At 45.3% G+C, this 26,386-nt stretch overlaps 1 protein-coding gene across 3 annotated transcripts; it reads left to right on the top strand.

The window, feature by feature from the left end:
* Window positions 1–26,386, top strand: IRAK1 (interleukin 1 receptor associated kinase 1). 3 transcript variants are annotated; one of them, XM_033172934.1, is made up of 14 exons: window positions 1–157; window positions 4,379–4,546; window positions 6,437–6,628; window positions 10,569–10,675; window positions 11,387–11,554; window positions 12,106–12,170; window positions 12,328–12,442; window positions 12,544–12,656; window positions 14,007–14,211; window positions 18,071–18,139; window positions 18,310–18,531; window positions 20,448–20,661; window positions 23,885–24,007; window positions 26,005–26,386. In XM_033172934.1, exons 1-14 carry the CDS (start codon window positions 49–51, stop codon window positions 26,055–26,057), a joined length of 1,923 nt encoding a protein of 640 aa, XP_033028825.1. In that variant the 5' UTR covers window positions 1–48; the 3' UTR covers window positions 26,058–26,386. The 3 variants fall into 3 exon arrangements, with proteins under 3 accessions (XP_033028825.1, XP_033028826.1, XP_033028827.1); XM_033172935.1 differs by lacking the exon at window positions 23,885–24,007; XM_033172936.1 differs by lacking the exons at window positions 1–157; window positions 10,569–10,675 and having other exon boundaries at window positions 4,399–4,546; window positions 26,005–26,135.

The following is a 26,386-nucleotide window of genomic DNA, read 5'->3' as shown; positions in this document are numbered from 1 at the left end:
CTGGCCCGGGGCGCAGAGGGCGAGAGTCGCAGTCGGGGCCGGGGGGCCATGGCTGCTCCCTGGGCGTCCCGCTTCCTCTACGAGGTGCCCGCCGCCGTCATGTGCAAGTTCCACGAAGTCATGGACGCGCTGGGGAGAGCCGAGTGGGCGCGCTTCGGTGAGCGGGCGCGGAGGGGAGGCTGGGCGGGCAGGGGAGGGAGCCCACCCCCGGCCTTCATGCGGACTAGCTGCCTGACGGCGGCGCTTCCCGGGGGCTTTCGCGCGAGGCGGCGGCCGCTCCTCCTACGAAGCGCGCTTCAGGAGTGGATCGGTGGGTGGAGGAGGAGGAGGAGGTGGCGGGTTGCTTCCGTCGCCACCGCGAGAGGGATCCTCCCTGGTCAGGGGCAGCGCTCCTTCCGCGGCCGCGGGCGGAGAAGGTGGGCTGCCCCTGGGGGCAACTGGCTCACCGCCTTGGGAACTGCTTGCCGGTCTAGATGCACTTGTCGTTGCTATTGCAATTGTTGTTGTTGTTTATTAAACTATCACACTTCTGTACTGCCCTTAGTCTGATCGAACACAGCACCGTTTTCATGGGTGTTTTTGTTGAGATTCCTGAATGGCAGTGGGTTGGACTAGATGACCCTCAGGGTCTCTACCAACTGCAGTCCTATAATTCTGTGAAACTCTGCCAGCTGGCAGGCATCGAAGAACATGCAGCTCAAAATGGGCACCTTGCTTTGCACAAACTGAAGATCAACATTTAAAGGTCCTGGGGGAAATCTGTCCTCCAGGTGGCAAATCCACCCCACCCCAAGGACAGCAAGGATGTGTGGAAGGAGCAGCAGCTGTGGCCATGGTACCTTCAGGCAACCCATTTTGAGATGTTGAAGGTGACCGGCCTATCATCCTCCAACCCCCTCTTCAAAGTGGCCCTCTCTCTAGGAAAATAATTTGCTGATGATCTGCACAAAACCTTCTCACTTCTCTACAGCTGGAAGGTCTCTGTTTCGCAGGACAGAAATTGCTCTGGATCAATTAATGCAGGAATCAAGTTTGCAGTCCATGCCAGCATTGATGGCGGTAGGAGGATGGAGGGAGCTGTGGAGGTGAAGGGAGGATCTTGTGTAAGGTTAGGAGTTCATCCCCACCTTCACCAGCGAGGAATACAAAAAGCAGCTGCTTGAGAAGCTACTGACTGGGAAGGCGGATCTGGTGTGGCATAGTAAGGGGTCGCAGGATGGAGGAGCCTTTGGCTAGAATGGCCACAAGCAAACACCAGAGTTTTTGCTTACATGAAGTTTGTACAGTGGTACCTCGGGTTACAGACGCTTCAGGTTACAGAGATCCAAGCAAGGCAGACATGCCTGCATCCTCGGTTAATGAAGTGCTCTTGTGCAGCTCCTCCTGTGTTTTTTAGTTAGGCTTACCCAGGAGACTCTCATGGGTCAGATTTGCCTGCTCCCCATGATGCCTTTAATAGCACTCCATGGATGTGCCATTTGAATCGGCTGCCTCAACTTGCCTTTTTGTATTAAGGCTCTGTTCACATATTGCCTGTAAAAAGCAACACCGTGGTGTGGGTGACCCCTTTATAGGCTACTGACTTACTGAGGCCCAAACTTGTGGGCAACAGCCTGCTTCACTGGCTGCGTGCGCTTCAAGTGGGTTGAAAAAATTGTAACAGGTCTGGTTTGGCATTATGTGGGAGAGCTGCTAATATTATTGATAATAATAATAATTGACAGCTTTCTAGATATCTTTTAATAAGAGAACCAAATGTGACTTTTCACAGGAAACTGCTTAAAAACAACCACCCTTTGAGGCCAGGCATATTTGCAGCCCTTTGGCGTGTGGGCTGAAGCACCCCTTGAATGAGCCAGGGTTTCCATGTGGTGACTGTCCAGGCCACCACCGTTATTTGCAGGATCTCAACTGCAGAAGCAGGAGTTAGAATCATAGAATTGTAACGTTGGGAGGTAATGAAGCGCCATCTAGTCCAACCCCCTGCAGTGCATCAACAGCTCACCCCACCCTCCCTGTGGAAGTGCTGGTTCACACAACTGGTGTTTCTCCACAGGTGGTCACATGGTTTTGGTGTTTTAATAGTGCAGACCAGGGCTCTGTCTGCATTTACATTGAATGGAGGCAGGGTGGATTTGATTTAAATCACTAGTCAGTAAGGCTTGATTTAAATCACAGTTTTCTACATAAAGACTAATTCTTGCTGGTATAACTTTAATATGCAAGTAGATGAAGATTTTTAGAATAACAACTTTTCATATTAGTTTTTTTATCCCCAGTTTAATAGGTTAATCATTCATATTTGGACAACTTTTCTGTTGTACTTAGGAAGGAGAAAAATAATCATTACCTTAATAATAGCAATTTAAATAGATTTATTAGATCCATTCCACTCCAAACAATCAGAAAAATATTGTTTCTATTCAATTCACTGAACCTCTTGAAACTTAACACGGAAGGGGTTGATTCTGTATTCATAGGTTTGTAGAACAATAGGATTAAGGTCTTTTTCTCAACTCTGTTCATGTTATAACATTTTTGCTCTGAAGAAGAGGCATGTGATCTCTGCTGAGTCAAATTCAGTTTTGAGAACTGCAAAAGTAAACCAAGCATCTGTGATAATATCTTGTAGGCAGAGAAACTGCCCAATAATTTTACAAAAACCTCTGGAAGAGCATAAATGACATTGTGAATGGATTAATGGAATTTATTTACCAAAAAAATAAACATATACAGCCTTATTTTTTCAGCTGGAACGCTCTGGAACTCAGTTCCGGCACCTCTCAGTTGAGTTCTGGCACCTCTCAGGCGGCGCCATTGCCATTCTAAGAGAACAAGGGAGATGTTGAAGGTGCGTTCTAGCACCTCTTTTTCCAGAAAAATAGCACTGAGTGCAGCTGAAATTGTGACCACACACACATGGGAGCTGAGATCAATGTGGCATAGCTTCCAGTTTCAGGCTGGACACTTCTTTACTGTTTGGACCCTGCCTGGGAATAAGAGTATTTTTTCTTACTGTTTGGAAACTCTGCTTGACAAAATGGTGGTGGCAACCAATATAAATGTAGAAAGTGGGTGTGGGAGAGCAGAACCACATGCGAAATTGATTTGGCTCTTCTACCTGGCCTACTGTGCTTGGGTTAGCCTTGGTCAAACATGATTACTCAGAGCCCTTGGTGAGTCTGCAATCTGCAAAACCAGCAGTATCAAGCACATCCCAGCTTTATAGCCAAAACCCCAAGAGGTAGAGTAAGCAGCCAAATCCAAGGTGTGGGTAAATTGGGAAGTGTTTTGTTAAACCTGGGTGAGCAGGCAGGGATTACCGGTAATTTCCCTGTTTCACAACGATTTGGACATTTGTTTAGTTCTTAAGGGCTGAAGACCAGCAATGTTGACTTTTTTTCCACTCGAGTAAAATTTAAGCAAAGGGCTACTTTACTCAGCTTTTACTTTTACAAATAGCAACAGAGGTTTTGGCAGAACCTCTTGGGCACCTCAGCTGTTCATTCTCAGTTGCCTGTGTTTCTTGGCTCCAGAAGAGTGCTACCAGCTAAAGTCCATGGAGGGAGAAGAGAAGACTGACCGAGCATATGCTTTTTGTAAGATGCCCTAGCTTAGTGGTACAACATAGGCTTTGCACGCAAAGAAGTTCTAGGATTAATCCCTGTCTCTTTTTCTTTTTTTTTAAGAACAGGCAAATAGGTTAAAAAATAAAAAATAAAAAAATCCTTCCAGTAGCAACATGAAAGCTCATACCAAGAGCAAACTTAGTTGGTCTCTAAGGTTCTACTGGAAGGATTTTTTTATTTTTTATTTTGTTTCGACTATGGCAGACCAACACGGCTACCTACCTGTAACAGGCAAATAGGTTGTGAGAGAGACCTCTGCATGAGCCCAATAGATTGCTGCTGAAAGTCAAATGATTCTGTGCCCCATAGTCTGACCCTTTGCATAAAGCAACTTCCTGTGCTGTTGATACCTGGGGTGGGGGTGGGGAAAGAAAAAACATTTCCCCTAAAGATAAACTGCTAAAGTTCATAAGGGAATTGGGGGTGGGCTTGAGGCTAAATTTTCAAAGCTCCTGAGATTGGATTTGGTCATGTTACCTATCCTTAGCTTGAATCAAAAGGCAGTATCCAGGTATAGATGTTTTAAGAGTATAGGTTTGAGGAGTTGCTTATGACAGGGAAAGAAGGTTAAGTGGATGCAAAATGCAGACAAATATTGCTGTGCCTTGTTGAAATCTGAGTAGAACAGAATTGTAATATAGCACATGGATAATAAGCTTGTTCTCCTGCCAGAAAATCTTGGTATTGCCTCCTGACAGCAGATGCTTCAACCATAACTGGCATTTCTTCCTTGCTCTCTTGTACCTCAGCTTCCAGGATTGTGCGAGATCAAGTGGAGCTGCGCCTGTATGAGAAGATGGATGGGCGGACGCAGCATCTTATGTGGGCCTGGATGAACCGCAATGCCTCTGTCGGTGACTTAGTGCAGATCCTTGAGGACTTGGAGCTTTATCTGCCACGTGATGTCATCACTTCATGTGAGCCCATCATGAGCCTTACCTGCCTTCCCTCTTCTAGTTCAGTTTATTGGTTGGTATATCTGGAGCAATTAAGCCATGAGAACAAGCAACACTTTTCCAGCCTGTTTACTATGAAGGAACGGGGTGGAACATCCCCTCTTCTTTCCCCCCGCCCCTGTCCACCCCTGCTGTAGTGCCTGCAGCCCCAGTCCCAGAATCCTGCTGTTTACATTCTCAGGTCATGGCCATTCTTGCCCATCAAACTCCTTTCCATCATGACACCTAGCAATTGCCCTACATGCTTAGAATTTTTAAAAAGGAATTGTTCTCACCCAGGTGCATTTGGATGGGCATTTAAAACTTTTTACGGCTCAAATACTTGTCTAAAAAGGCTCGAAATTATATATCTTGTTTCTCCTGCTGCATTTGTTGTGCAAGTGTGTGTTATGACTTTACTGTATCCTTTGTCTTGAAAAGTGGATTATAAAACTTTTTAAATTATTAGTTGCTTTTCTAAAGAGGAACTGTATACAACGCAACTTATAAAGTGCAACATAAACTAAGCTAAAAACTTGAAATATTGCTCTTTGAAGTGTAAAGAGTGAAATGTGAAAACTCACATTTAAAAAAAAAAACCCAAGAAAATCCCAACAGCCAATAGTTGGTACCTGTAAATCTTGTAAGAAATAATAGGGTTCCACCTACTGGTGAAAGGAGGTACATTGTATTTCCTACAGAACTTTTGGACCAGAAGGACATTTTGTTGCAGTAAAAGCCCCAACTGGAGGCTTTTATAGATCTTGGTTCATCATCATACAGCTTTTGAAGTGCTACATTTTAAAAAATACAAAAAGATACAGAAAAGTAATGTAATTTTTTTAAAAAAACCACTACCCAAAATACTAATACAGTGGTGCCCCGCTAGATGAAAAACTCGCTAGACGAAGGCATTTGTCTAGCGGAAGGCTGCCCCGCAAGACGAATTTGTCAATGGGGCTGCCTCGCAAGGCGAAAAAAAAATTTTTTGTCTAGCAAAAACCATGGTTTGCATTGGTGCTTCGCTAGACGAAAAAACCGCTAGACGAAAATACTCGCAGAACGAATTATTTTCGTCTAGCGGGGCACCACTGTAAATAAATAGAATATGGAGCCCTCTCTTAAAGGTGGTCCTTAGCCCTTACCACCCACAGAAGGTAGTAGCCCCTCCTGGCTCTCACCTGGGATCTTTCTCCTCCCAGCCTCTCGTCCTGGGAGACCAGCATTTCACTACCTCCCACCCAGAGTCCTCCATCAATCCTCTTCCACCACCATGAGTAAACAATCCCTGGAGCTTAATAAAGACTCTTGAGTAGAGGATGCGAAATAAAAAAGAGAAGAAAACAAAGAAGAGACAGCTTTTGAAGTGCTACATTTTGAAAACCTGTCCTGCAACATCTTTGGGATACAGGGCACCAGTTGCCATTTGAAGCTGAGGGAGTGTGATTTGCCAGGGGTCACCAGAATATCTGTACCTGGGCTGGGTTTAGTTTAGACTTCCAGGTCCAGTGTCCTAGCCAACAGTTAACAACTACATCTTTAAACATAGCTTTTGCCTTATCCTTCGTGTGGATAAGTCTGGGAGGCTTTCTAAGTAGTGACTGATGCTAAGCTGCAACTCCCATTACCCAAACCATTGACCAGGGGTGTGTTGTCAGTACTTGTCAAGATGTTCCTGCATGGATTGCTTGTGTGTTGATATTAATTCTGCGTGCTGCAGGACACTTTTTCTCTTCCCACTGTTGCACCGAGTGTTGGGACGTGAGGAGGCAGACAGGACACTCAGGCTGAGAAATCAAAGGAAGGCAATGCGAGGACACCTCCTGTTTTTGGAGGCTGTCTAACATCTTTTCTCACTTCTTCTTTTTCTAGGGCATCCACCACCACAACCTGCAATGCCCAGTGCACTGTCTCCTCATTTCCCCCATGCCTCCCCTGAGCCACCACCTTCCCTACCTGAGCCCCCACGTGCTGCACCTGCCCCAGATCCTGGTAGCCATGGCAGCAGCAGGGTCAGGGAATCGATTTGGGAGCCCCACAAACAAGCTTCCTTACCTGCACCAGGTAAAAATGCATGTCATGGCTAGGGGAAGCCTTTATTTATTGATGATAGTAAAGGTGTATAATCTCTGGTGCAGGCATCTTCAACCTTTTCAGACCCAGGGCCCACTTTTAACCCAAACATGCATTTCTTAATCTTTCACAATATATTTACATGGTGGCAGTACTCCTGTTGCGACCCACCTTGGATCAGGCCATGACCCACCCCTATTGTCTGAAATGCTAACTGTGTTCCAGACTGCAAGTAAGTGGTAGCCAATATGGTCTCCTCCAGGTGTTGTGCCACCACCCCTGACTTTGCACCATGCTGGCTGAGACTAATGGGACGTGGGCTGCAGCTCCCATCTGGAGGTTAGCACATTAGTTGCCTCTCATTTAAAGCTTCTTCTTTCCCAACATAGCTTCTCATTATGGGACTTCTGGGCAATGAAAGGGGGTGGGGCATATTGGAAATGGTTTGTGCTTTTTTAATTTCCTTGCCAGAAGTGTGTGCGTTCTACAGTTCTGTGATGATGCCTTTCAAGTACAGGAACTGTACTTGTGGGGTGGAGGGTCTATTTCTTGGCTCCTTCCTTGGCCACCAGAAGCAAGATTACGCAGAAAGAAAAGAATGTGCACACATGCTTAATATGCACAATTTACGTAGGCTGCAGAATTTGGCTTCCTTGGTGTGCATCCTCTTTTGCAAGAGAGCATATGTATCCCCACTGCTGGGGCTGGGCTATTCAGAACAGCATCAAGTTCAATTCCCTGCTCTCAGGTGGGAATCCCAGAGACATAAAGGGACTTCAGGTTCTAGCAGTGTATGAGAAGCGATGGAATTCCCTTTCCATGGTTCTTAATGTTACACTTTGCATTGTAGTAGAAGGGGGCTCCTGCTTTGTAGTTTACAGGGGTGGGGAAAATTGGGCCTTTAGCCTTTTATCCTGGGGGCTTTACAGTCCCCTGATTATTCTCGTTGCTCATTTTTGTAATTTTTCTCATTTAGTAAGATTTTCTTATTGAAATAGGCCAGCCAGAACTATGCAAAATATGAAAACTACCCTGTCCAGGAGTCATCTGTGGCACTACAGAGAAGTATCTTCAATTTTGTAGTGCCACAATTATGCCAGAGGGGAGGAAGGGTCAAAGTGGAAACTTAAAATTTTCCTCAGCCCTTCAGCTTGATCTCTCCATACATCACATCAAACAAAGGGGTGACTTGATGTCCTGAGTATTATTGTAAGCCACCTGTAGTGTTTTTACTGGAAGGGGAAGTAAAAACATGTTCAAAATGCTACTTTCCCTTCAAATCAAAATCATAGGTCCTGGCGGGAACAAAACTGGGGAGTTCAGATAGAAGAATAAGATTGGATAAAGCACAGCTCAAATCAATTAACTAACCCTGGAAAATAGTATATTGCTGGTGTACAACACCACAATTCGTTTCTTTTGCACACAGGGCAGCTTCCCCCTTATGTTGGAGGGGGTGCCAGGATACTGGAACCTACTGGGATATGTGGTGGGCCTTCCCCAAGGCAAAAGAGTTCTGGATAAAAGTATTTTCTGAGATCTCATTCATAAGCAGACCATTCTTTCCTCCCCTTTTTTGGCTCTTTTGAATTTGTTTGTAGGTTCGGATCAAGACCTAAATAATAAGAAACTGGTTTTGCTTAAGTGCCAAGTCTTAGAAGACTTTGATTTCAATAATCTAGATTATTGGTATTCCAAGCCTTGTTGAAAATGTCCCATTTATTTATTTATTTAATAAGTTAGAAGTGTCCAGGGCCCAAAGTGCTCAAGATTGAGTTAATTTTGGTTCAGCACTCAGGAGCAACAGCTACTACAGGTTTATGTGATGATCTTCTTTCTTGCACTTGGCCCTGTGATGATAATGCACTTCATTGCTTTCATTATTTTTATTTCTGACTCTGGCATTGGCAAGCAGAGCGCTAATGCCTAACAGCCAGTACCTTATTTTCCTACACAGCAACTTCAGTTTTCAGAGTAGGGAGGCAACCTGACTTTTATCGGTTGATTATTTTTTAAAAAATGCATGCTTATCTCTATTTGCTGCCTCTTTCCTTTTCCTTTCCCCTGCCTTCCCCATTTTTGTAATATGAAAGTACTGTATATTCTGGCGTATAAGACTACTTTTTAATCCAGGAAAATATTCTCAAAAGTCGGGGGTCGTCTTATACGCCGGGTGGAGAATCTGCGGTCGAGTATATCTCAAACTCTGTATTTTAACTGGAAAAGTTGGGGGTCGTCTTATACGCCGGAAAATACGGTAACCTACTGAAGTAGAGGCACACAGTTCTGTCTTTACCAAAAGAATGTGGACCAGTTCTGCCTGTGATGCATTTGCTCCTTAAGGTGGGGCATGCAGGTGTGTCTGAAGGCCAAGCCATTCATACAGAAATAACATCCTGAAGGTTCTGGGTGGATTATGAGTTGGAAATACTAAAATATGAGCTCCTCCTTGTAACCACCACCATCCATAACAAAACTGAAATTCTCCCCAACCAGCTCAAAGAAATAGGTAACAAAAGCTGTAAGAGAGTTAAATTTTGATTTGGACTAGTGTATATGTATTAGATGTACAGTATATATTACATATATTGCATGTATTTGACTTCTCCCTTTCTTTTTCAAGAGGAAAAGCATTCATGGATGGCTGGAATCATGGGGGGGATACTAGCCCAGTGCAGGAGAGCAGCAGGCAGAGGAGAAAGAGGCAGCTTAACCTATTCTTCTCTGGCTAGTGCTGTGTTCACATTTCCCAGTTTGCTCTTTTGTTCCCTGTGGAGAAAAGAGGTGGGGAGATTTCACTAAAAAAACAACACACGCACTTTTGCAAGGGACAGAATCATGCAACTGTGAATAACCACAGACCCCGTTTCCATTGAGAGGCTGAAATGAAATGCCTGGAAGACTTGGGGCAGTGTTAAGCCAGATCAGACCCATGGGGCATAATCCACTGAGAATTTTCCCTATGTAGCTGCAGAATAGAACAGGGACCATGGAAGAAACATCTTTTCAGAGGAGGCCATTTGGATTTGTTTAGGTTGAAGCACCAAAATGCTCCAGGCTGACCCTGTTGGGAGCCAGAAATCATGGAAAGGTTGTTTTTGCAAGCCGTGTATGAATGTGGTGCAGAGTTAGGGTAGTGAGTTGATCTTTTGTGACTGATAGAGGAGATAATTATTTCCGTGCCCTATTTTTAAAGGTATACAGGACCCACTTGGATACGTGTTCAGCATGAGCTGCTTCTTACACAAGTAAGATACCAGGGCTCTGTGAACCGTGTGCTAAAGGAAAATTCAAATTCTATGCCAAGACTGCCCAAAATTATGCACCAAGGAAAGCTGATTTCTGCATCTGGAATAAACTCTGAACATTTTGCCTCTCTCCCTCCAATTCTGCTTCTACCAGTCACAGGAAACACCAAGGACCATACACAAAGGGCATTGAAGGCACTGGAGATTCTGTGTGCACCCACACATAAACTAGCTTTTGAAATGTCATCAAGCATTGCCTGCACACTTTTCAAGTCTTCCTTTAATGTTGTGAAGGCTAGAAACGTAATTTTAAAGTGAAAGGAGAGGTTCTTGGGATGTTGAATTCTCTGCCCACCCAGTTGCCTGTCACTTCCTTCTGCAGGCTCTGTGCCATCTAGAGCAGACTAGATGTCTGTCGGAACCCGCAACTCTGTCACTAATTTCAATTTATTCAGGTGGTAGAATTTCCTTTCATGTAACTTCTTAAGCACCGCTGAAGAAAAGTGGTGATTCTCCCTGTCTTTCCTGTATCTCCTGCAGCTTTTCAAAACGTTCTGTTTTTCCAACTCTTGCTTCCACCACCTTGAGCAAACATCATTGAGGGGGCTGAAAATTGGAGGAGGGCCTATTTTTGTACCCTAGCTATAACGGCATTCATTCCCACTTCTTCCCCATGCAAACAGAGCCCTCCTGTCCTCCGCTATCTCTGCCAGGGCCCCCTCCCAGCAGCCACCTTAACAGTGTCGGCCAGAGAAACCCACCTTTGCCTCCCACCCGCCTTGATGAACAGGTATGGACCTAATTCTGCTGCCTGATGGAACAGTTGGGCTCTGACTGTGTATGTGATGGTGGGGGTGGAAATTAGATGTGCAGGAAAACATAAGGAAAGCTGCTTGGTGACCAGGGTGGTGTAGGCTGGGCTACTGAATGATGGAACTAAGTATCTAGTCCTTGAGAATCTCGGCCTTGAGCATTTGTCTACTGTTAATACTTCTAGTCCTCGTGGTTTGTAACACTCATATTCTTTTACTAGATATGTAAAAGCAGGTAGTGTCTGTCACAGTTATGGGGCTACCTTTGCTCCTTTGGTAAGTCAAGATACAAATTTAATAAATAAATACCTGTTTCTTCCTCAGTCATATTTTTTTACCGCTTAGTTCCCCATTGTGTACCTGCCGTCCTTCCTGCCATTTTTGGATGGTGGCTTTTTCTTTCTCCTTGTTGTTTAAGCCTGCTAGTGGCCCTCTTCTGATCCCCCTCGTGTTTCTACTCTGCACCCTTTCTTTCTCTTTCTGCATCCTTTCAGTATTATCACTTCTGGGCTGATGCTGGATAATTGCTTCTTTCCAGCAACTCCCTGCCAGCAACAAGAGCTCAAGGAGCTGAAATCTGAAACCCTCCTTCCATGCAGTTAGTGGGAGCTAGACTGTATTGAGGAGCACATGTTGAGGTGGGATGTTGCCCTTTTCAAGCTCATTCCTCTCTGTCTTCCCAATTCTAGAGCCTTGACTCTCTGTCCCCTACCTGCCCCTTTGAGTGGCAGCTGAAGGAGCTGCGCGAAGCCACAGGAGACTTCTCAGAGACCTTGAAAATTGGAGAAGGTGGCTTTGGCTGCGTGTACCAAGCCCGACTGCGCAACACTGTCTATGCTGTCAAACGGCTCAAAGAGGTATAGCCCAAGAGTACTGGGCTTTGCATTCCCTTCCACCATCCTGGTACCCTCCTGATGTTTTGAACTCCCATGACTCCTGCCCACATTGGATGGGGCGGGTGGAAGTTGTAGCCCAAGAGCATATGGAGGACACCAAGTTGGGAGGGCCTGCCTTCCACACCCTTCCTGCCTCTCTTCCATCTGGTCCATGGAAGGATGAATCCGTTAGCATTTGCTTTGCTCATATAAGGTCTCAGCTCAAATTCCCAGCATTTCTGACTGAAGCGCCTTCTAGCAGCTTGAGTCTTTGGAGTGCCCTGGCAGCAGGGCCAGTGGGACCCTTGGTGACTCATGATCTCCTTGTGTCCTCCAGTGTCCTTTGTGCTTGGTTGTGTGGGGCTGGAAGGGAACCAACTCAGTCCTTCTCTTTCATTCCCACCCCACATCCTTTGATTTCAGCCTCCCAGTGTGGCCTTGCCACTTCTTCTGAAGGAAGGTGGGCTCCTAGTGTGATACTGATCATCTTTATCTATTCTCTCTCCCCCCCCCCCCTCTAATCTGGCTGACAGGAAGCAGAATTGGATTGGACTGTAATCAAGAACAGCTTTGTCACAGAGGTGGAAAAACTTTCCCGGTGAGACCTGAAAACTATGAATTGGAAGGTTATTGGGTTGGTTTTTCAGGAACAGGGATTGTGCATGAGGCTTGCTGTTTGTTTTTTTAAAACTGTGGTGGGACATAGGGAGGAGCTTGAGCTGCTTCTCCTTAACGCTGCCCCTTGTGTATCCCAGGTTCCGCCATCCCAACATTGTAGAGTTTGCTGGTTACTGTGCTGAGCAGGGGCATTTCTGCCTTGTCTACGTCTTCCTACCTCAGGGCTCCTTGGAGGACCACTTGCGTAGACAGGTACTCACCTGAACTTCTGTTCTTCTTCTCAATACTTTTATCCAGGGGTTCTTCAGAAGGTGGCACCAAAGACTGTTTCTGTTTTGATTTTTGTTTTTCAGAGTGGTCCCTGCCTCTCCTGGGCCCAGCGGCTGCATATAGCAGTGGGCACTGCCAGAGCCATTCAGTTCCTGCACAGCGATTCTCCTAGCCTTATTCATGGTGATGTCAAGAGGTGAGAAAGGAGGAGAGCTTGTCTCCCAGGCTGGGAACGGAGGAAAATGGGGCATGATTTTAAACCAAACTGGAGGATTGTTGCTTTGTGCACGAGAAGGAAGAGTTCTGCTTTTCACGTCTTCTGCTTTGACTTGTGGAGGAGGGAATTGTCACAAGACGTGTGTTGGCACACATGCTGTGATTCCACAAGGAAATTCATTGCAGAACTTTGCTTTCTAAAAACCCCATATTTTTTATTTATTTTTTGAAAAGTGTGAGCCGAGTGCTGAAATGGAAGAAGCCAGAAGGGTTTATGTATGAGATTTCCCAGTGGTGGGGTTTGGGTGCTCTGCTTCGCTAGTTGTCCCTCTCCGTGATTAACAAAGCCAGAATAAATTACTCAGAGTTAAAGAAATTAGGCAACTTGCTAAATCTGCATAATTCAAGCAGGTTGCAGAATTTGGGTTGCCTGAGTGCAGAATTCCAGTTTTCTTGTTTTTAGTATATAAAAGTTTTTTAAAACTCTGGACACATCCTTGCAAAGGATAGGTCTGTTATTGAATGGGAAAGGCACTAAGTGGAAATTCTTCCATATAGGTAGTGCTGTTGTGTGCTATTGTGATGGGCCTTTAATAGTTAGCAGGGTGCAGACAGTAGAAGCAGGTCAGGGTCATTTCGATGGGTAGAATAGCCAAGCTTCTGAAATCTGTAGCTTTTGTAATCAAAAATGATCTGCTCATCATCCACAAATCTTCATGCATTTCCCGACACTGCAGTTTCCTGTCTTCAGCAAGCACAAGAGAGTTTGGAACTCTGCTGTTTTTTGGAACATACCTGCCTCAGTAAAAAAAAAAAACCAAAAAGCTGTATCTCTTGAAGTTCTATTTTTTGGGTGTGTGTGGAAATGTTACAAATCTCCATTAAAAGCAGAGTTGGAGCTATGATTCCAGAAAAAGCACAGAATGTGATATTGAGCATTCTCATCTTTTGTTTTTCATAAAGCAAGCTTCTAGTCCTTTTAGGATTGTAAATATATACTTAGAGGTGTGTGCAGTGCCTGGTGACAGCCAGAGGAGTTGCTGGATTAAAGTATAAGTGGTCAGAGAGCAGGACTTGGGTGCTTTTGTCTTTCCCCGGATGAGTAACTGGAGCAGAATGGGCAATGCAAAATAGACTGAACTGGGATTGATTTCTTTTTTTCTGGGCTCACAATGTGGATGACTGGAACAAAATGCATAGCAACAAAATGAAGAATGTATGCTGCTCAAAATGTGATTGGTACACACAGAAGATTTTGATGAAGCTTGTTTTGGAGAATGGAATGTGAGAGGCTGCTTGCAAACCCTTTATTTCTCCCTGCCACTTGCAGCTCTAACATCTTGTTGGATGCGGCACTTACCCCCCGACTGGCTGACTTTGGGTTGGCACGTTTTAGCCGCCGACCAAAGCAGGGAGGATTGAGCAGCTCTCTGGGCCGGACGCAGACTGTGCGGGGCACGCTGGCTTACCTGCCCCCTGAGTACATCCGGACGGGGATGCTGTCTACTGCTATTGATGTTTTCAGCTTTGGTGTGGTGAGTAACATGGGGAGAGGAGAGGAGGGGCTTGGCAAAGACTGCGCCATGAAGGCAGGACACTTTCCTTCCTGTCCATTCCGTCTACTTCTAAAATGAGATTTATATTATTTAAAAAACTGATATATCACTTTTCATTTATAAAGGGATTGCTCTCAAAGCGGTGTGTGTGTGTGTGTGTGTGTGTGTGAGAGAGAGAGAGAGAGAGAGAGAGAGAGAATATTGTACAGTTGGGACCCCAAGGGTCACCTAGTCCAACCCCCTGAAGTGCAAGAGTATCTCTCTCTCTCTCTCTCTCTCTCTCTCTCTCTCTCACACACACACACACACACACACACACACACGTATTTCATATGGGCCTGCAGCTTTGCCTTTTGAGCACCCATCCCAGGACTTCAGTAGTGTGGGGAGGTTGACGCAGGGAGAACAAGACAAGTTAGGAAAATTCCCTCTTTTGGGATCTTGGAAAGAATATGCTTTGTTTGGAAAGCTGTTCTTTCCAAGAATTCAGTGCTAGGTGAAAATTCTGGCACTTTGAAGGCTTGTTATCTTGCAGCAACACTTACTAGGACTAACTGTCATAGGATGTGTTGGAGCTATGCCCTTGTTCGCCTGTCTAGCTCATTCAGAGACAGAAAGTACAAACTAGGAATTGGCAACTTGGGGGTGGGGTTGCCCCTTGACCACTTGATTGTCTTAACACACTCCAGCCCAGCAAGAGCGCATCCTTTGGGGAAGACTCCTTCCCTGCTATGCACTTTGTCTGTCCTGTGTGAGAGACAAAGCAAAATGGAAGTGAGCTACTAAGGTGTGTTAAGGGGAGAACCCTGCCAGTGTCTCAGTGCCATAACTAAATCAGGCCATGAACGTTTTTCTTTAATTTTCAAATATCAGTTGGTATGTTTTAATAGTACCCCTTGACCTTTCTAAGGGTTACTATATTTACATATCGGACAAGGGAGTGTGTGTTGCTGATTATATTTTAGGCTCTTCTTCAAATGCAGCATATCCATTCAAGAGCCTTGACAGAGTCTGAAATGGCCGGCCACTCCCAGGCTGAGAGAAGGCTGCAATGGACCCATCAAATTGATTGTAATATCAGACAGATGATGACCACAGACAAACTTCAAAAGCTACATCAGCAAACTCTAGAAGGGACTTGGAATGTTTGTGCGCTACATCAGGATATAACCAGGAAATGTAGACCATTTCTGATTCCCACTTCCCACCCTAAAACATGGAGTTGGTTTGATAGGGACTGTAAGTCCAAGAAAAAAGAACTGTCCTAATCAGACAAGTTCAGTTCCCCCATTCAGGTGAGGCTATTTCTCTTCTACAACAGCAACGGTGAGAATATAAACATTGTTAAGGGAGGAAAAAAGTGTACATTATGAAAATCGTTGAAAATCTTTGGGTCTCGCTCCTATTGAGAGGAACAGTTTCCAAATTTTGGAACCTATTCAAGGAGGTTCTGTGGATAAACTTTTTGAGTCTTTACTCCCATAATACCTGAAATGTGAGTTGCCCATTCTAGTGCCATCTTTGGAAGTAAAATGAATATAAACCCTCCAAGACAGAGAACCCTTTAACTCTCCCTAACTGGCCACCTGTTTCCGCCACAGAGATTGGAGAGTTGGTTCTGACACTTTGGCTTGGAAAAGCACCAGGAGAATATATGATTCCTCTGGAGGTTTTCTCTTTGGACGTAAATTGCTGCTCTCCAATTTTGGCAAAACTATTTACATGCATAAACACGACTGGAAGCATCTCTTATGGGTGGCTGGCGTACCAGTATAGTCCTTCCCATTTTCAAGAAAGAAGACCTTTCATACCCCCACAACTATAGACCTATTAGACTGCTAGATGTGGCTTCCAAATTATAATCAGGTTATTTATTAAATAAATTCCAAGAATGGGACAGTAATCAAGCCATCATTCACGACGAACAAGCAGGATTTAGGAAGGATAGATCAAGTTTATGTATTGCATAAGCTAATTTGTAAATTTATCAGAAGTCCATATAAGACCCTCTATGCAGCTTTTAAGGGACGTGGGTGGTGCTGTGGGTTAAACCACAGAGCCTAGGGTTTGCCGCTCAGAAGGTTGGCAGTTCAAATCCCCATGATGGGGTGAGCTTCCGTTGCTCAGTCCCTGCTCCTGCCAACCTAGCAGTTTGAAAGCACAAAGTGCAAGTAGATAAATAGGTACCACTCCGGTGGGAAGGTACACGGCGTTTCCATGCGCTGCTCTGGTTCGCCAGAAGCGGCTTAGTCATGCTGGTCACATGACCCGGAAGCTGTACACTGGCTCCCTTGGCCAATAAAGCAAGATGAGCACCGCAACCCCAGAGTCGTCCGTGACTGGACCTAACGGTCAGGGTTCCCTTTACCTTTATGCAGCTTTTAAATCCTGCCCTCAATATCTGTGTGTCAAAGAATACTGCACCAATGCTTTATGAGGCTGAAATTTGAGGATGATGTCAAATCTGAATGAGAAGTCCAACAAAATAAATTTATGAGGCAGATATTGGGGCGTCCTCCTGGGACTCTGTTGGCTCATCTTAGAGCTGAGTTGGGTCTCCCCTCAATAGCGGCCAAAATTGGTCCAGCCTATCTTAGCTACTGGCATAGACTTGATGCCTTTGAGGACCATATTCTCACCAAGCTCAGCTGGTTGGAGCAGCTAAGGGCAGGAGGCTGGGTACAAAAGTGTCAAGACAAGCTCAGGGCTTGAAATCTCCAAGAGGGGAAATATTTATCCCTTAATTCACGTGAACTTAGAAATTGGATATTTGACCATGACGCCAAGCAAGCCAGAGCATCCACGATCACTTTGGGACCCTCAAATTAAGGACAACCATTCAAGGCCTCACTTCCTTGAGATGCTGACTTGCCCACAGTTGCACAGGGCCTTTGTTGAGCTTCGGTTTCAGCAGATGCCCTCAGCATCCTTAGGGGGGAGATACCTTGGAATACCTCCGATGGCATGGAAATGCATTTATGGATGCAAACAGGTTGAGGATGTCTTGCACCATTTGTTAATTGCCCATAATTTTTTAAATATTCTGTTCTTTATCGGTACTCTGATAGATTCCCCCCCCAGGAAGTGATAGTTGAACTCCTAGCTGATAAATATCTACAAATTATACATCTGGTAACCAAATTAGCTCTGGCAGCTAAGAAGCTTTATTCCAGTTATGTTAATGCATTGTAATTTTAAATTTTATGTTGCAGACTTTTATGCTGTAGAGTTTTATAGATTTGTGTTGTGTGGTTTTAGAGAAATGCCTTGCTTTTGCCCTCTGTCGTTCATTGTGAAGGCCTTAGGCTATACAGGCAGTGACCATTTTGTGTGGGGGTTCCGTTCCTGGCCCCCACATGCATCAGAGGAGTGCACACAAGCTTGTTCCACTTCCATTCTGCCCTCTTCGGGGTGCAAAAGGACCCACGCGTCAGTGGTCGCGCTTCCATTGGCCTTGCACAAAATTGTCGCCGACTGTATACAGTAATTTGAATTGATTGACCATGTCTCAGTTGCCTGCTCATAATACTGGGGAGGATGGGGGGGGGGGCTTGAGAGGGTCAAGTCAGTGTGCAGAGTTGATGCTACTGGCCCTGCAGCCCAACCCATGTTGACAACTAGCTGCTGGCTTTCAATTTTAATACACAAATTGAGCATTGGAAGTGAGCCCAAAGGGATGCGATCCTCAGATTGCCTGATCATGTCTGGCTGGCTAAACTAGATTGTGGAAAAAGAAGGGAAACCATCTCCACCCCCATTTCTCTTTCCCCTCCTTGCTATGCATTCCAGTTTATTTTAAGTGCAGCTCCTTTTCCTCCCACCAACCCACCCCTACCAGGTCCTGTTGGAAATCTTGACAGGTAGACGATCTATGGAGCTGGATTCACGTGGACACAGCAAGTACTTGGTGAGAAGTTATTCTGTCCGTCCCCGTCCCCCCCCTTCCCCCCGCTGCTCATTTATTAATGTGCAGCTTATTTTCTTTCTGACACCGAACGGTCAGTGTTGATGCTGCTCCATCCTTGCTGACTTTCCCACCTCCTCTTTTTCCAATGGATTATCCCTCTCTGCCTTCAGAAAGATCTTCTGAATGAGGAGGAAGAGGAGCAGGAAGCCCGGCTGTCCTCTGCCACAACTTCTTCCAGCCTCTCCCAAGTTGCTCAGCTTGGCACTCATCTATACCAGAAGCACGCAGACCCGCGGGCCGGGCCCTGTCCAGAGCAACTGGGCACAGCACTTGGCAGCCTGGCTTGCCGGTGCCTCCACCAAAGGGCCAAGCACCGCCCCCCAATGACGGAGGTAGGTGGCATGAAGGTGAGAGCTGGAGCATTTTGGCCAAGGATGGGGAACCTATGGCCCTCTGGTTGTTGCTGGACTAAAGATCCCAGGAATGATAGAAGTCGTCCACCAACAACTGGAGAGCCAAATGTTCCCCAGTCCTGATATAGGCCTCTTCTCTGTGAGCTCCAGTAACTAATGCTGGGTTTGGCTTGGATAAATCTCCGCCTTGGACCCATCTGTGAAATGGGACACCAGGGTAAATCTGTGATTTTGGTTTTGTGTGTGTCTGTGTTTAACTTCCAAGTTCATTCCCCATTCAGGTACATCTATTCACATTACTCTTGCATACTATTTGCTATTCTCTCTGTAGTGTTTGGTTTCACACAGATGCTGCAACATTTACATACTGTTGTTCCACTGCTTCCTTTTTTTCTAAACCCTTCCCTCCAACAGCACACAACTCCATCTTTCCGTACACCTTTTATGCTCGTTTTTTAAACCTTCTTAGCAGTTGGGATGTTTTTAACAGTCCACAACAGAGGAGCTTTCATTAGAAAGGACTTAAGTCAATCGGTTGCAGCCAGATCTCTTACAGCCAAGAGCTATATAAGCACCAAAGAGTGCAGCCTGCAGTTACATATGTTTTTCTGTCTCTTATGGTGAAGAATTTGCAAAACCATTCGGTGTCTGCAAGTTTTTAATGTGATACTTCATCTGCCTATTTTGGACCACAATAAATATCCTAAAAGATGGATATGCAAAGCTTCCTTTGACATTACAAATAGGTCCTCAATAATACTTAGCCATGTTTCATGTTTGCTGTGAGGAAAACTGACACCGGTGGTGGTCACCCTCTTACCAAAGCCATTTGGGCAAGCAAGGGTGTATTTGTATTATTAGTGCCCCCACAATTACAGAATCCCACTCTCAAAAATCAAAGCCTGGGTGTTGTTCATACTTGTTGCGAGTCCTCTCTGTGCCAACTACTGGTGAGCTTGGAGCCGAGCCAGTAAAGAGCTGTGGGTTTTAAGATACTTTCCAGTCCTGGCTGAATTTTAGTCTGTGAATTGGAATATATGTGTTTTTTCCTTACCTGTGCATTTCTGTGGGCAGAGCCATAACATTTTAAATAGGTGGGGAACCACAAGCATGAATGGTGGGGAGGAGACACATACTCATTCCACAGGGCAAGGCTAGGGAACCTGTCGCCTTCCAGAGGTTAGTGGATTCCCATTCCCTTCATCCCCAGCTTGCCTGTTGGAGGGGGGGTGCCACAGAGGAGCTTCAGCCCCAGGAAGCCGTTCTGGACAAGTCCTCCTGTCCATCAGTCCTGACTGGTCTACACATCCACTGTAATGGGGAGTGCAGGCGGCAGCCAGTGGCCTAGGAACAGCGAATAAGTGTGTGGGGCTCCTGCTTCACCTGCTGTCATATTTACCTTGCATTTTCTTTTATACCCACAGCTGTTGGTTCTATACTGGTACTGTGGTTTCTGCTGACTCTAGGCCAGTTATGTTGCATGCTTACATATAGGGTGGCTGTGTAAAGAACAGCACATTGACTGTTTCCCAGCTGGATGCTCTCCAGATATGGTTGCACTCCAGTTCCCAACATCTCTGATCATTGCTTATGCTGGCTGGGGCTGATGGGAGCTGGAGTCTAAAACCATTTGGAGGGTCCCGGCTGGGGAAGGCTGCACTGTATATGCTGCCTTCTGTCCTTTGGGCATTAGCAGTGCCCTGAGTGTTAAGGCCAACAATGGGGTAGGAACAAATAGATCCAAGGAAAGAATGTGACTTTATGTCTGCAAGGGGGTTGCCCCTAACTTTTTTTTTTTACCTTGCTGGGTATTCTGGGAAATTACTGTGCTTTCTTATTTGAGCCCCCCACCCTGCCAACGATAGCCAATCCTTACTCCTCCTCCTGTCTTTAAGGTGTACCAAGAGCTAGAGAGGCTCCAGCTACTGCTGTGCAAAGAGTCTTTCCCCACTTTGCAACCCCTAAGACAGCTGCACACTCCGCAAGAGGATTCGTACACCTCCAGGCCTCTCAACCAGCCTGAAGAGAGTGATGAAAGCCTGGAGGGCAGCCTGAGGCTGCTGAGCCACAGAAGTGTGCCCAGAGGGAATATCTCTGTAGGCCAACTAGGTAAGGCACTGCAGGCCGCTTCAGTCGTCCCCCCCCCCACCTCCCCTCTTCAGGGAGGTTTGGCCAACTGACTGGACACATAATGGGCAAATAATAAGCATTTTTCAAGCATTGTACTTAATTGAACCAAATATTAAGTAACTGTTATAGAACAGTGGCATTCCAATTCTAAATTTTCTATGTTTTTAGCAGTTCTTATTTTTATCTGTAAGCTGCCGTGATAAATGACATCAGTTCATAACCTTGTGCAAACTGAGCAGTTCTTCTTTACCATTTTATTTTGAGCCCTAGGGTGTGTCCCAAGAATTACAAATTTGCCTAAAAGGGAAATGGGATGAATAAAGCGCACACAGCAATGCTAAGACAAGAGTTTAAATGGGGTTGTGACCATAGTACAGGATAGGGGACACTTGATTCTAAAGCAGGTGTGCAGATAAGTGTATTAAACCCAGTTCTGCAAGACTGGAAGGCCCTTCCTCCTCTTTCTTTCTTTCTTTCTTTCTTTCTTTCTTTCTTTCTTTCTTTCTTTCATAAAATTAAACAGATGGGCCACTACCTAGAAAAGTGCATTTTTGACTTGATAGAATGTTTGAGGAAACCTGTTTTGCATGCAGGAGGTTGCAGGTGCAATCTCTGGCATCTCCAGGTAGGCCTGACAGGGGCTCCTATTTGAAACCCTGGAGCGCCGTTTCCCATCAATGAAGATGTGATAAAAAGCAGATTCTAATGTAGTCACGGGACAACTATCTGAACCCTGAAGAGTGTTCCTCTTAGTTGCATCTGAAGAACTATGACATGTTTGGCTACCCTTATGAAACCTGTTAACATGCTTCTTTTTTGACACCCTTCCACATTTCAGGCCAGATTGTTCTGTGGTATCACCACCAACTAGAATTTGACAATTCCTGCCCTGTTATTGATTTTAACTTCATTGGTCTATTTCTCTCCCTTTAAAAAAAATAACTTTGTCTTTCCATGCAAGATTCTTAAGACAGCTTCCACCACCAAGTTAAAAGCCCTCCTGTATGACTAACAAAATAACAGTAAAATAGCAGACACACCTAACAAAAAAGAATCATAGAGTTGCAGCATCATCTAGTCCAACCCTCTGCAATGTAGGAATCTCAACTGAAGCATCCATGACAGATGGCCATCCAACTTCTGCCTAAAAACTTACGAGGAAGGAGAGTCCACTACCTCCCGAGGGAGTCCGTTCCACTGTCAGAAAGGGAGTCCGTTGAACAGTGTCAGAAAGTTCTTCCTGATATTAAGCCAAAATCTTCTTTCTTGTAACTTGAAGCCATTGGATCAAGTCCTACCCTTCAGAGCAGGAGAAAACAAGCTTGCTCCATCTTCCATGTGACAGCCCTTGAGATATTTGAAGATGGCTATCATATCTCTTCCGCCCCCCCCCCCCCCAGGTTAAACCAACCCAGCATCTTCAACCATTCCTGGTTTCCAGACCCTTGATCATCTTGGTTGCCCTCCTCTGCACACATTCCAGCTTGTCAACATCCTTCTTGAATTGTGTCACCCAGAACTGGACACAGTATTCCAGGTGTGGTCTGACCAGGGCAGAATATAGTGGTACCATGACTTTACTTGATCTGGACATTATACTTCTGTTGATGCAGCCCAGCATAGCATTTGCTTTTTTGCTGCTGCATCACAGTGTTTACTCTTGTTAAGCTTGTGGTCCACTAAGACCCCTAGATCCTTTTCACATGTACTACTAGTAAGCCATGTGCCCCTCACCTTACATTTGTGCAGCTGGTTCTTTCTGCATAAGTGCAGAACATTATATTTATCCATATTGAAATTCATTTTGTTAGTTTTGGTCCTGTTACCCAATCCGTTAAGGTAATCTTGAACTCTTGATTCTGTCTTCTGCAGCATTAGCTACCCCTCCCAATTTGGTGTCATCTGCAAATTTGATGAACATCCCTTCAATTCCTTCATCCAAGTCATTTATAAAGATGTTGAATAACAATGGGCCCAGGATAGAACCCCACTTGTAACTTTTTTCCAGGATGACAAGGAATATCATGGGGGATTTTGTCAAAAGCCTTATTGAAATCAAGGTACACTATGTCTGTAGCATTCCCCTGATCCACCATGCTTGTAACTCTTATCAGTAAGAGAAAGAAGACTTGTCTGGCATGACTTGTTTTTGATAAACCCATGCTGGGTCTAATTAATCACAGCATACTTATCTAAATGCTCACAGACCAGCCATTTAGTTAATCTATTATAGGACCTTTCCTGGTATTGATGTCATGCTCACTGGTCAGTAGTTACTTGGATCTTTTTTCTCTTTTTTGAAGATGGCGTCAACATTTTCCCAGACTGCAGGGACCTCGCCTGCTCTCCAATAATTCTCAAAGATTATAGACAGAGGCTCGACATCCGCAAGCTCCTTTAGTATCCTTGCGTGCAGCTCATTCATTTAATGAAGCTAGGCGTTCTCTTACCACTTCTTTGTCTGCAATTCCCTCCTTACATCACTTACTATGTTATCACCAGGTTGGGCACTGCTTTCCTTTTGGGTGAAGACGGAGACAAAGTAGGTGTTGAGTAGGTCTGTCTTCTCTCTGTCACCCAATGGCACCCGATAGAGGACTCCATGCAGAGGACCTGTTACTTGCTTGCTCTTCCTCTTGCTTCAAGGACAGCCAAAGAAACATTTTTATTATTATTATTATTATTATTATTATTATTATTATTATTAGCCTCTCTTGCAAGCCTAAGCTCATTCTGAGCTTTAGCTCATCTGACCTTCTCCCTTCTGTTGGCTGCTTTTGTATACTTCTCCTTTGTGATTTCCCCTTTCTTCCATTTCTTATACATACCCTGCTTAACTCTCAGCTCATGTCCCTTATGCAGCCACACTGGTTTCTATAGATGCCTCCCACTTTTCTTTCTTGTTGGAACTGTCTGGATTTGGGCCTTCAATATTTCACCTTTAAGAAACTGCCATCCATCATGGACTCCCATCTCTTGACTTGAGTTTAAAAGCAGCAGTAAAACCCTAGGCATTAGTCAGCACCAGCTAAACAGATAAGTAAGGGAGTCCCATAAATGTGGTAACACTACTTAGAAGACCTTTGCCTTGGCAAGAACTGCCTCCCATCAGGAGGTAGAGGCACCCAGAGTTGGGCCTCTGATGACGGTCTTAACATCTGGGCCAGTTGTCACTCAGTGCTTGGCTCCTTTCTCTCTGCAGGCGACTCTGCCCCTCAGATCGTCATCAACCCAGCAAGGAGGCGTATGATGGAGCGGCTGGCACTCTACCATGACGGAGAGCTTAGCAGCCTGGATGTGCTTGCTTCTGCAGCGTCAGGGGAAGGTAACCTCCCCGCTGCTGCTTCTGTGGATGGAGGGTGGCACTAGTCAGTCCCCCAGGCGACCCTGTTGGGTTACGTAGAGGCTTGTTCAAAAAGGGCAGATCAATTCCTCATCACCCCTCAATCTCATCCCACCCACCAGTACTCTGTGTGCATATTTTTGCACCTCCCTAATGGAATGAAAAGCCTTAAGCAGGTGTTGAGCTCTCTTGGTTGAACATATGTGCGGTGCAAGGGCACTCTTGCCTGAGCCTTGTGCACTGGGTGTCATGTGTGCATAGAATCTGAAACACACAGGATCATAGCTGTCAACTTCTCCCTTTTCTTGCGAGGAATCCTATTCGGAATAAGGGAATTTCCCTTTTTTTAAAAAAAGGGAAAAGTTGACAGCTATGCCCAGGATTGAATCCAGACACAATCCTACATAGAAGAGACCCATTGAAATCTAGCGCTCATGAGAGTAGAAGTTACCAAACCCACCTTGTTCAAAGTCTGCTATTTGTATCCAGGATGGCTTGGTGCCCCTTTCTCAAGGCCTCCAGTCATACCTGCCCCCCCCCCTTAGCTGCCTCTGCTCTTCATTATCTCTTTTCTTCTCCCTCCCCCGTCCCCGCCTGCAGCTGAACTCTGCCTTGTCAAAAATGCCAACCTTCAAAATCTCAGATACTTCAAACCAATCTCTCAGATGCCAAGCAGTATTTTTTTTTACTATTGACATATTTTTTCTGTGTAGAATTTAGGTTCCCCACAGAAGCTAGGATAGGTGAGTAACAAGGCTAGGCGGCTAATATTAATATAGCCAACTGCACTTGAGAGTGGAGTGGAGCAAATCACAAGAGGGCTTCAGGGTGAAATTGCATTTTTCTGAGGGCGGAGGGGGCGTGTAGCCGAAATGGCGCCAAAAAAGAACATCTTCTGGGTCAAGTACCCTCAGGCTGTACGCATGACTTCTCTTTTCTCACAGAAACAGATCAAGAACTGCATCCTTCTTTGATAGAGGGGACACACACTCACTCACACACTTCTTCCCAGACCGTAGTTTTGGGTCACACAAAGCCTCAGCCACCCTAGACTTTGCCCTGCCTTCCTGTTGTGGACCAGGAAGTTTCTTTTTTATTTTAAAAGGGTTGGGGGTCTGCATCTCGACCTGCATTTCATATGAAGGTGGGAAGAGTTAATGTGGCCAAGGAGGGCAGGAAGGGGGTGTCTGCCACCCACCAAATCACCTCCTCCACTACCTGGTGCTGGGAAGCGTATTGCGTAGTGAGGTTCTATACAGTTTAGTCATTGTAACTAACGGTTACTAAAATAGTGTTCCTTCATAAATTTGTTTAATCCCCCTTTAAAAGCCATCGTCACATCTTGTGGCAGAGACTTCTATAAAACATGTATTATGTAGAAAAAGTACTTTTTGATCGTTGGTATCTCTAACCTAGCCTAGTGCTGTTTGCTATGCCTGGCAGTGTTCCTGCCCTTCTCCCTCAGGTCCTGTAATCCAGAGGTGCCGGGATGGCTCTTCAGGTGGGGCGGGACTATATAACTTTCATCATCCCTGGCTACTGGCACTGCTTGCTGGGACTGATGGGAGTTGTAGTCAACAACATACGATCTTATTTTATCTGGAAACTGCCCATAATAATAATAATGGGTGGTGAACTGGAGATACTGGAGATTGAATGTGAGAATTCATACATGCAAAGCAATATTACTCTACCACTGAATGGGGGGCTCCAATTTTTTTCTAAGGGTGTGGGCCCTTTTGCCTCCCATAGCATGAGGTCTGAGAAATCAGCCCAGAACTCGTTGGCACTTATAGCAAGAATCATACATGTAAGGCAATTCCATGGAGCATGGCCAAGGCCAGGCAAATTCCTCCCACCCCGTTATGATTTCTGTGTTCTAGTTTAGAGGGTAGGTGCCATATGCACTGTGCTAGCAGTGACCTGAGGGATCATGTACACTATAAAGGATCTCTAATGAATTCTATTCCCTCCTCCAGGTCACCTTGCAGAACCCCCTCGTGAGCCCGAAGAGAGTGATGAATTTGAGTGATGAACTTGAGTGACATGGAAGGATGAAAGTTCTCACAGCGCTGATGGCACTTTGCATTTTACAGGGTCCCACTATCCCGGGGGGGGGGGTCACGTTCCTTAGCTGGTACCACCAACCCTGTGGCACTCAGGGGTTCCTGGTGGAATCTGGCATCAGGTTAACAACACAGCTCAAGCGGGTGGCAGGGGAAATGGAGTCTATTTGAATCGGAGAAGTAGGAGGAGGGGATTGTGTAGATTACTACCCCTATGGCCCTCCCTGCAAACGTCTCCTCACTACATACTCCTTTTTCTTGAAGACAGTAAATAAAACATTTTATATATTTGTAA

The sequence above is a fragment of the Lacerta agilis genome, chromosome 16, assembly GCF_009819535.1.
Source record: "Lacerta agilis isolate rLacAgi1 chromosome 16, rLacAgi1.pri, whole genome shotgun sequence".
Lineage (NCBI taxonomy): Eukaryota > Metazoa > Chordata > Lepidosauria > Squamata > Lacertidae > Lacerta > Lacerta agilis.
The sequence above is the reverse complement of the archived record's forward strand: the minus strand, read 5'-3'. Positions and strand labels throughout refer to the sequence as shown.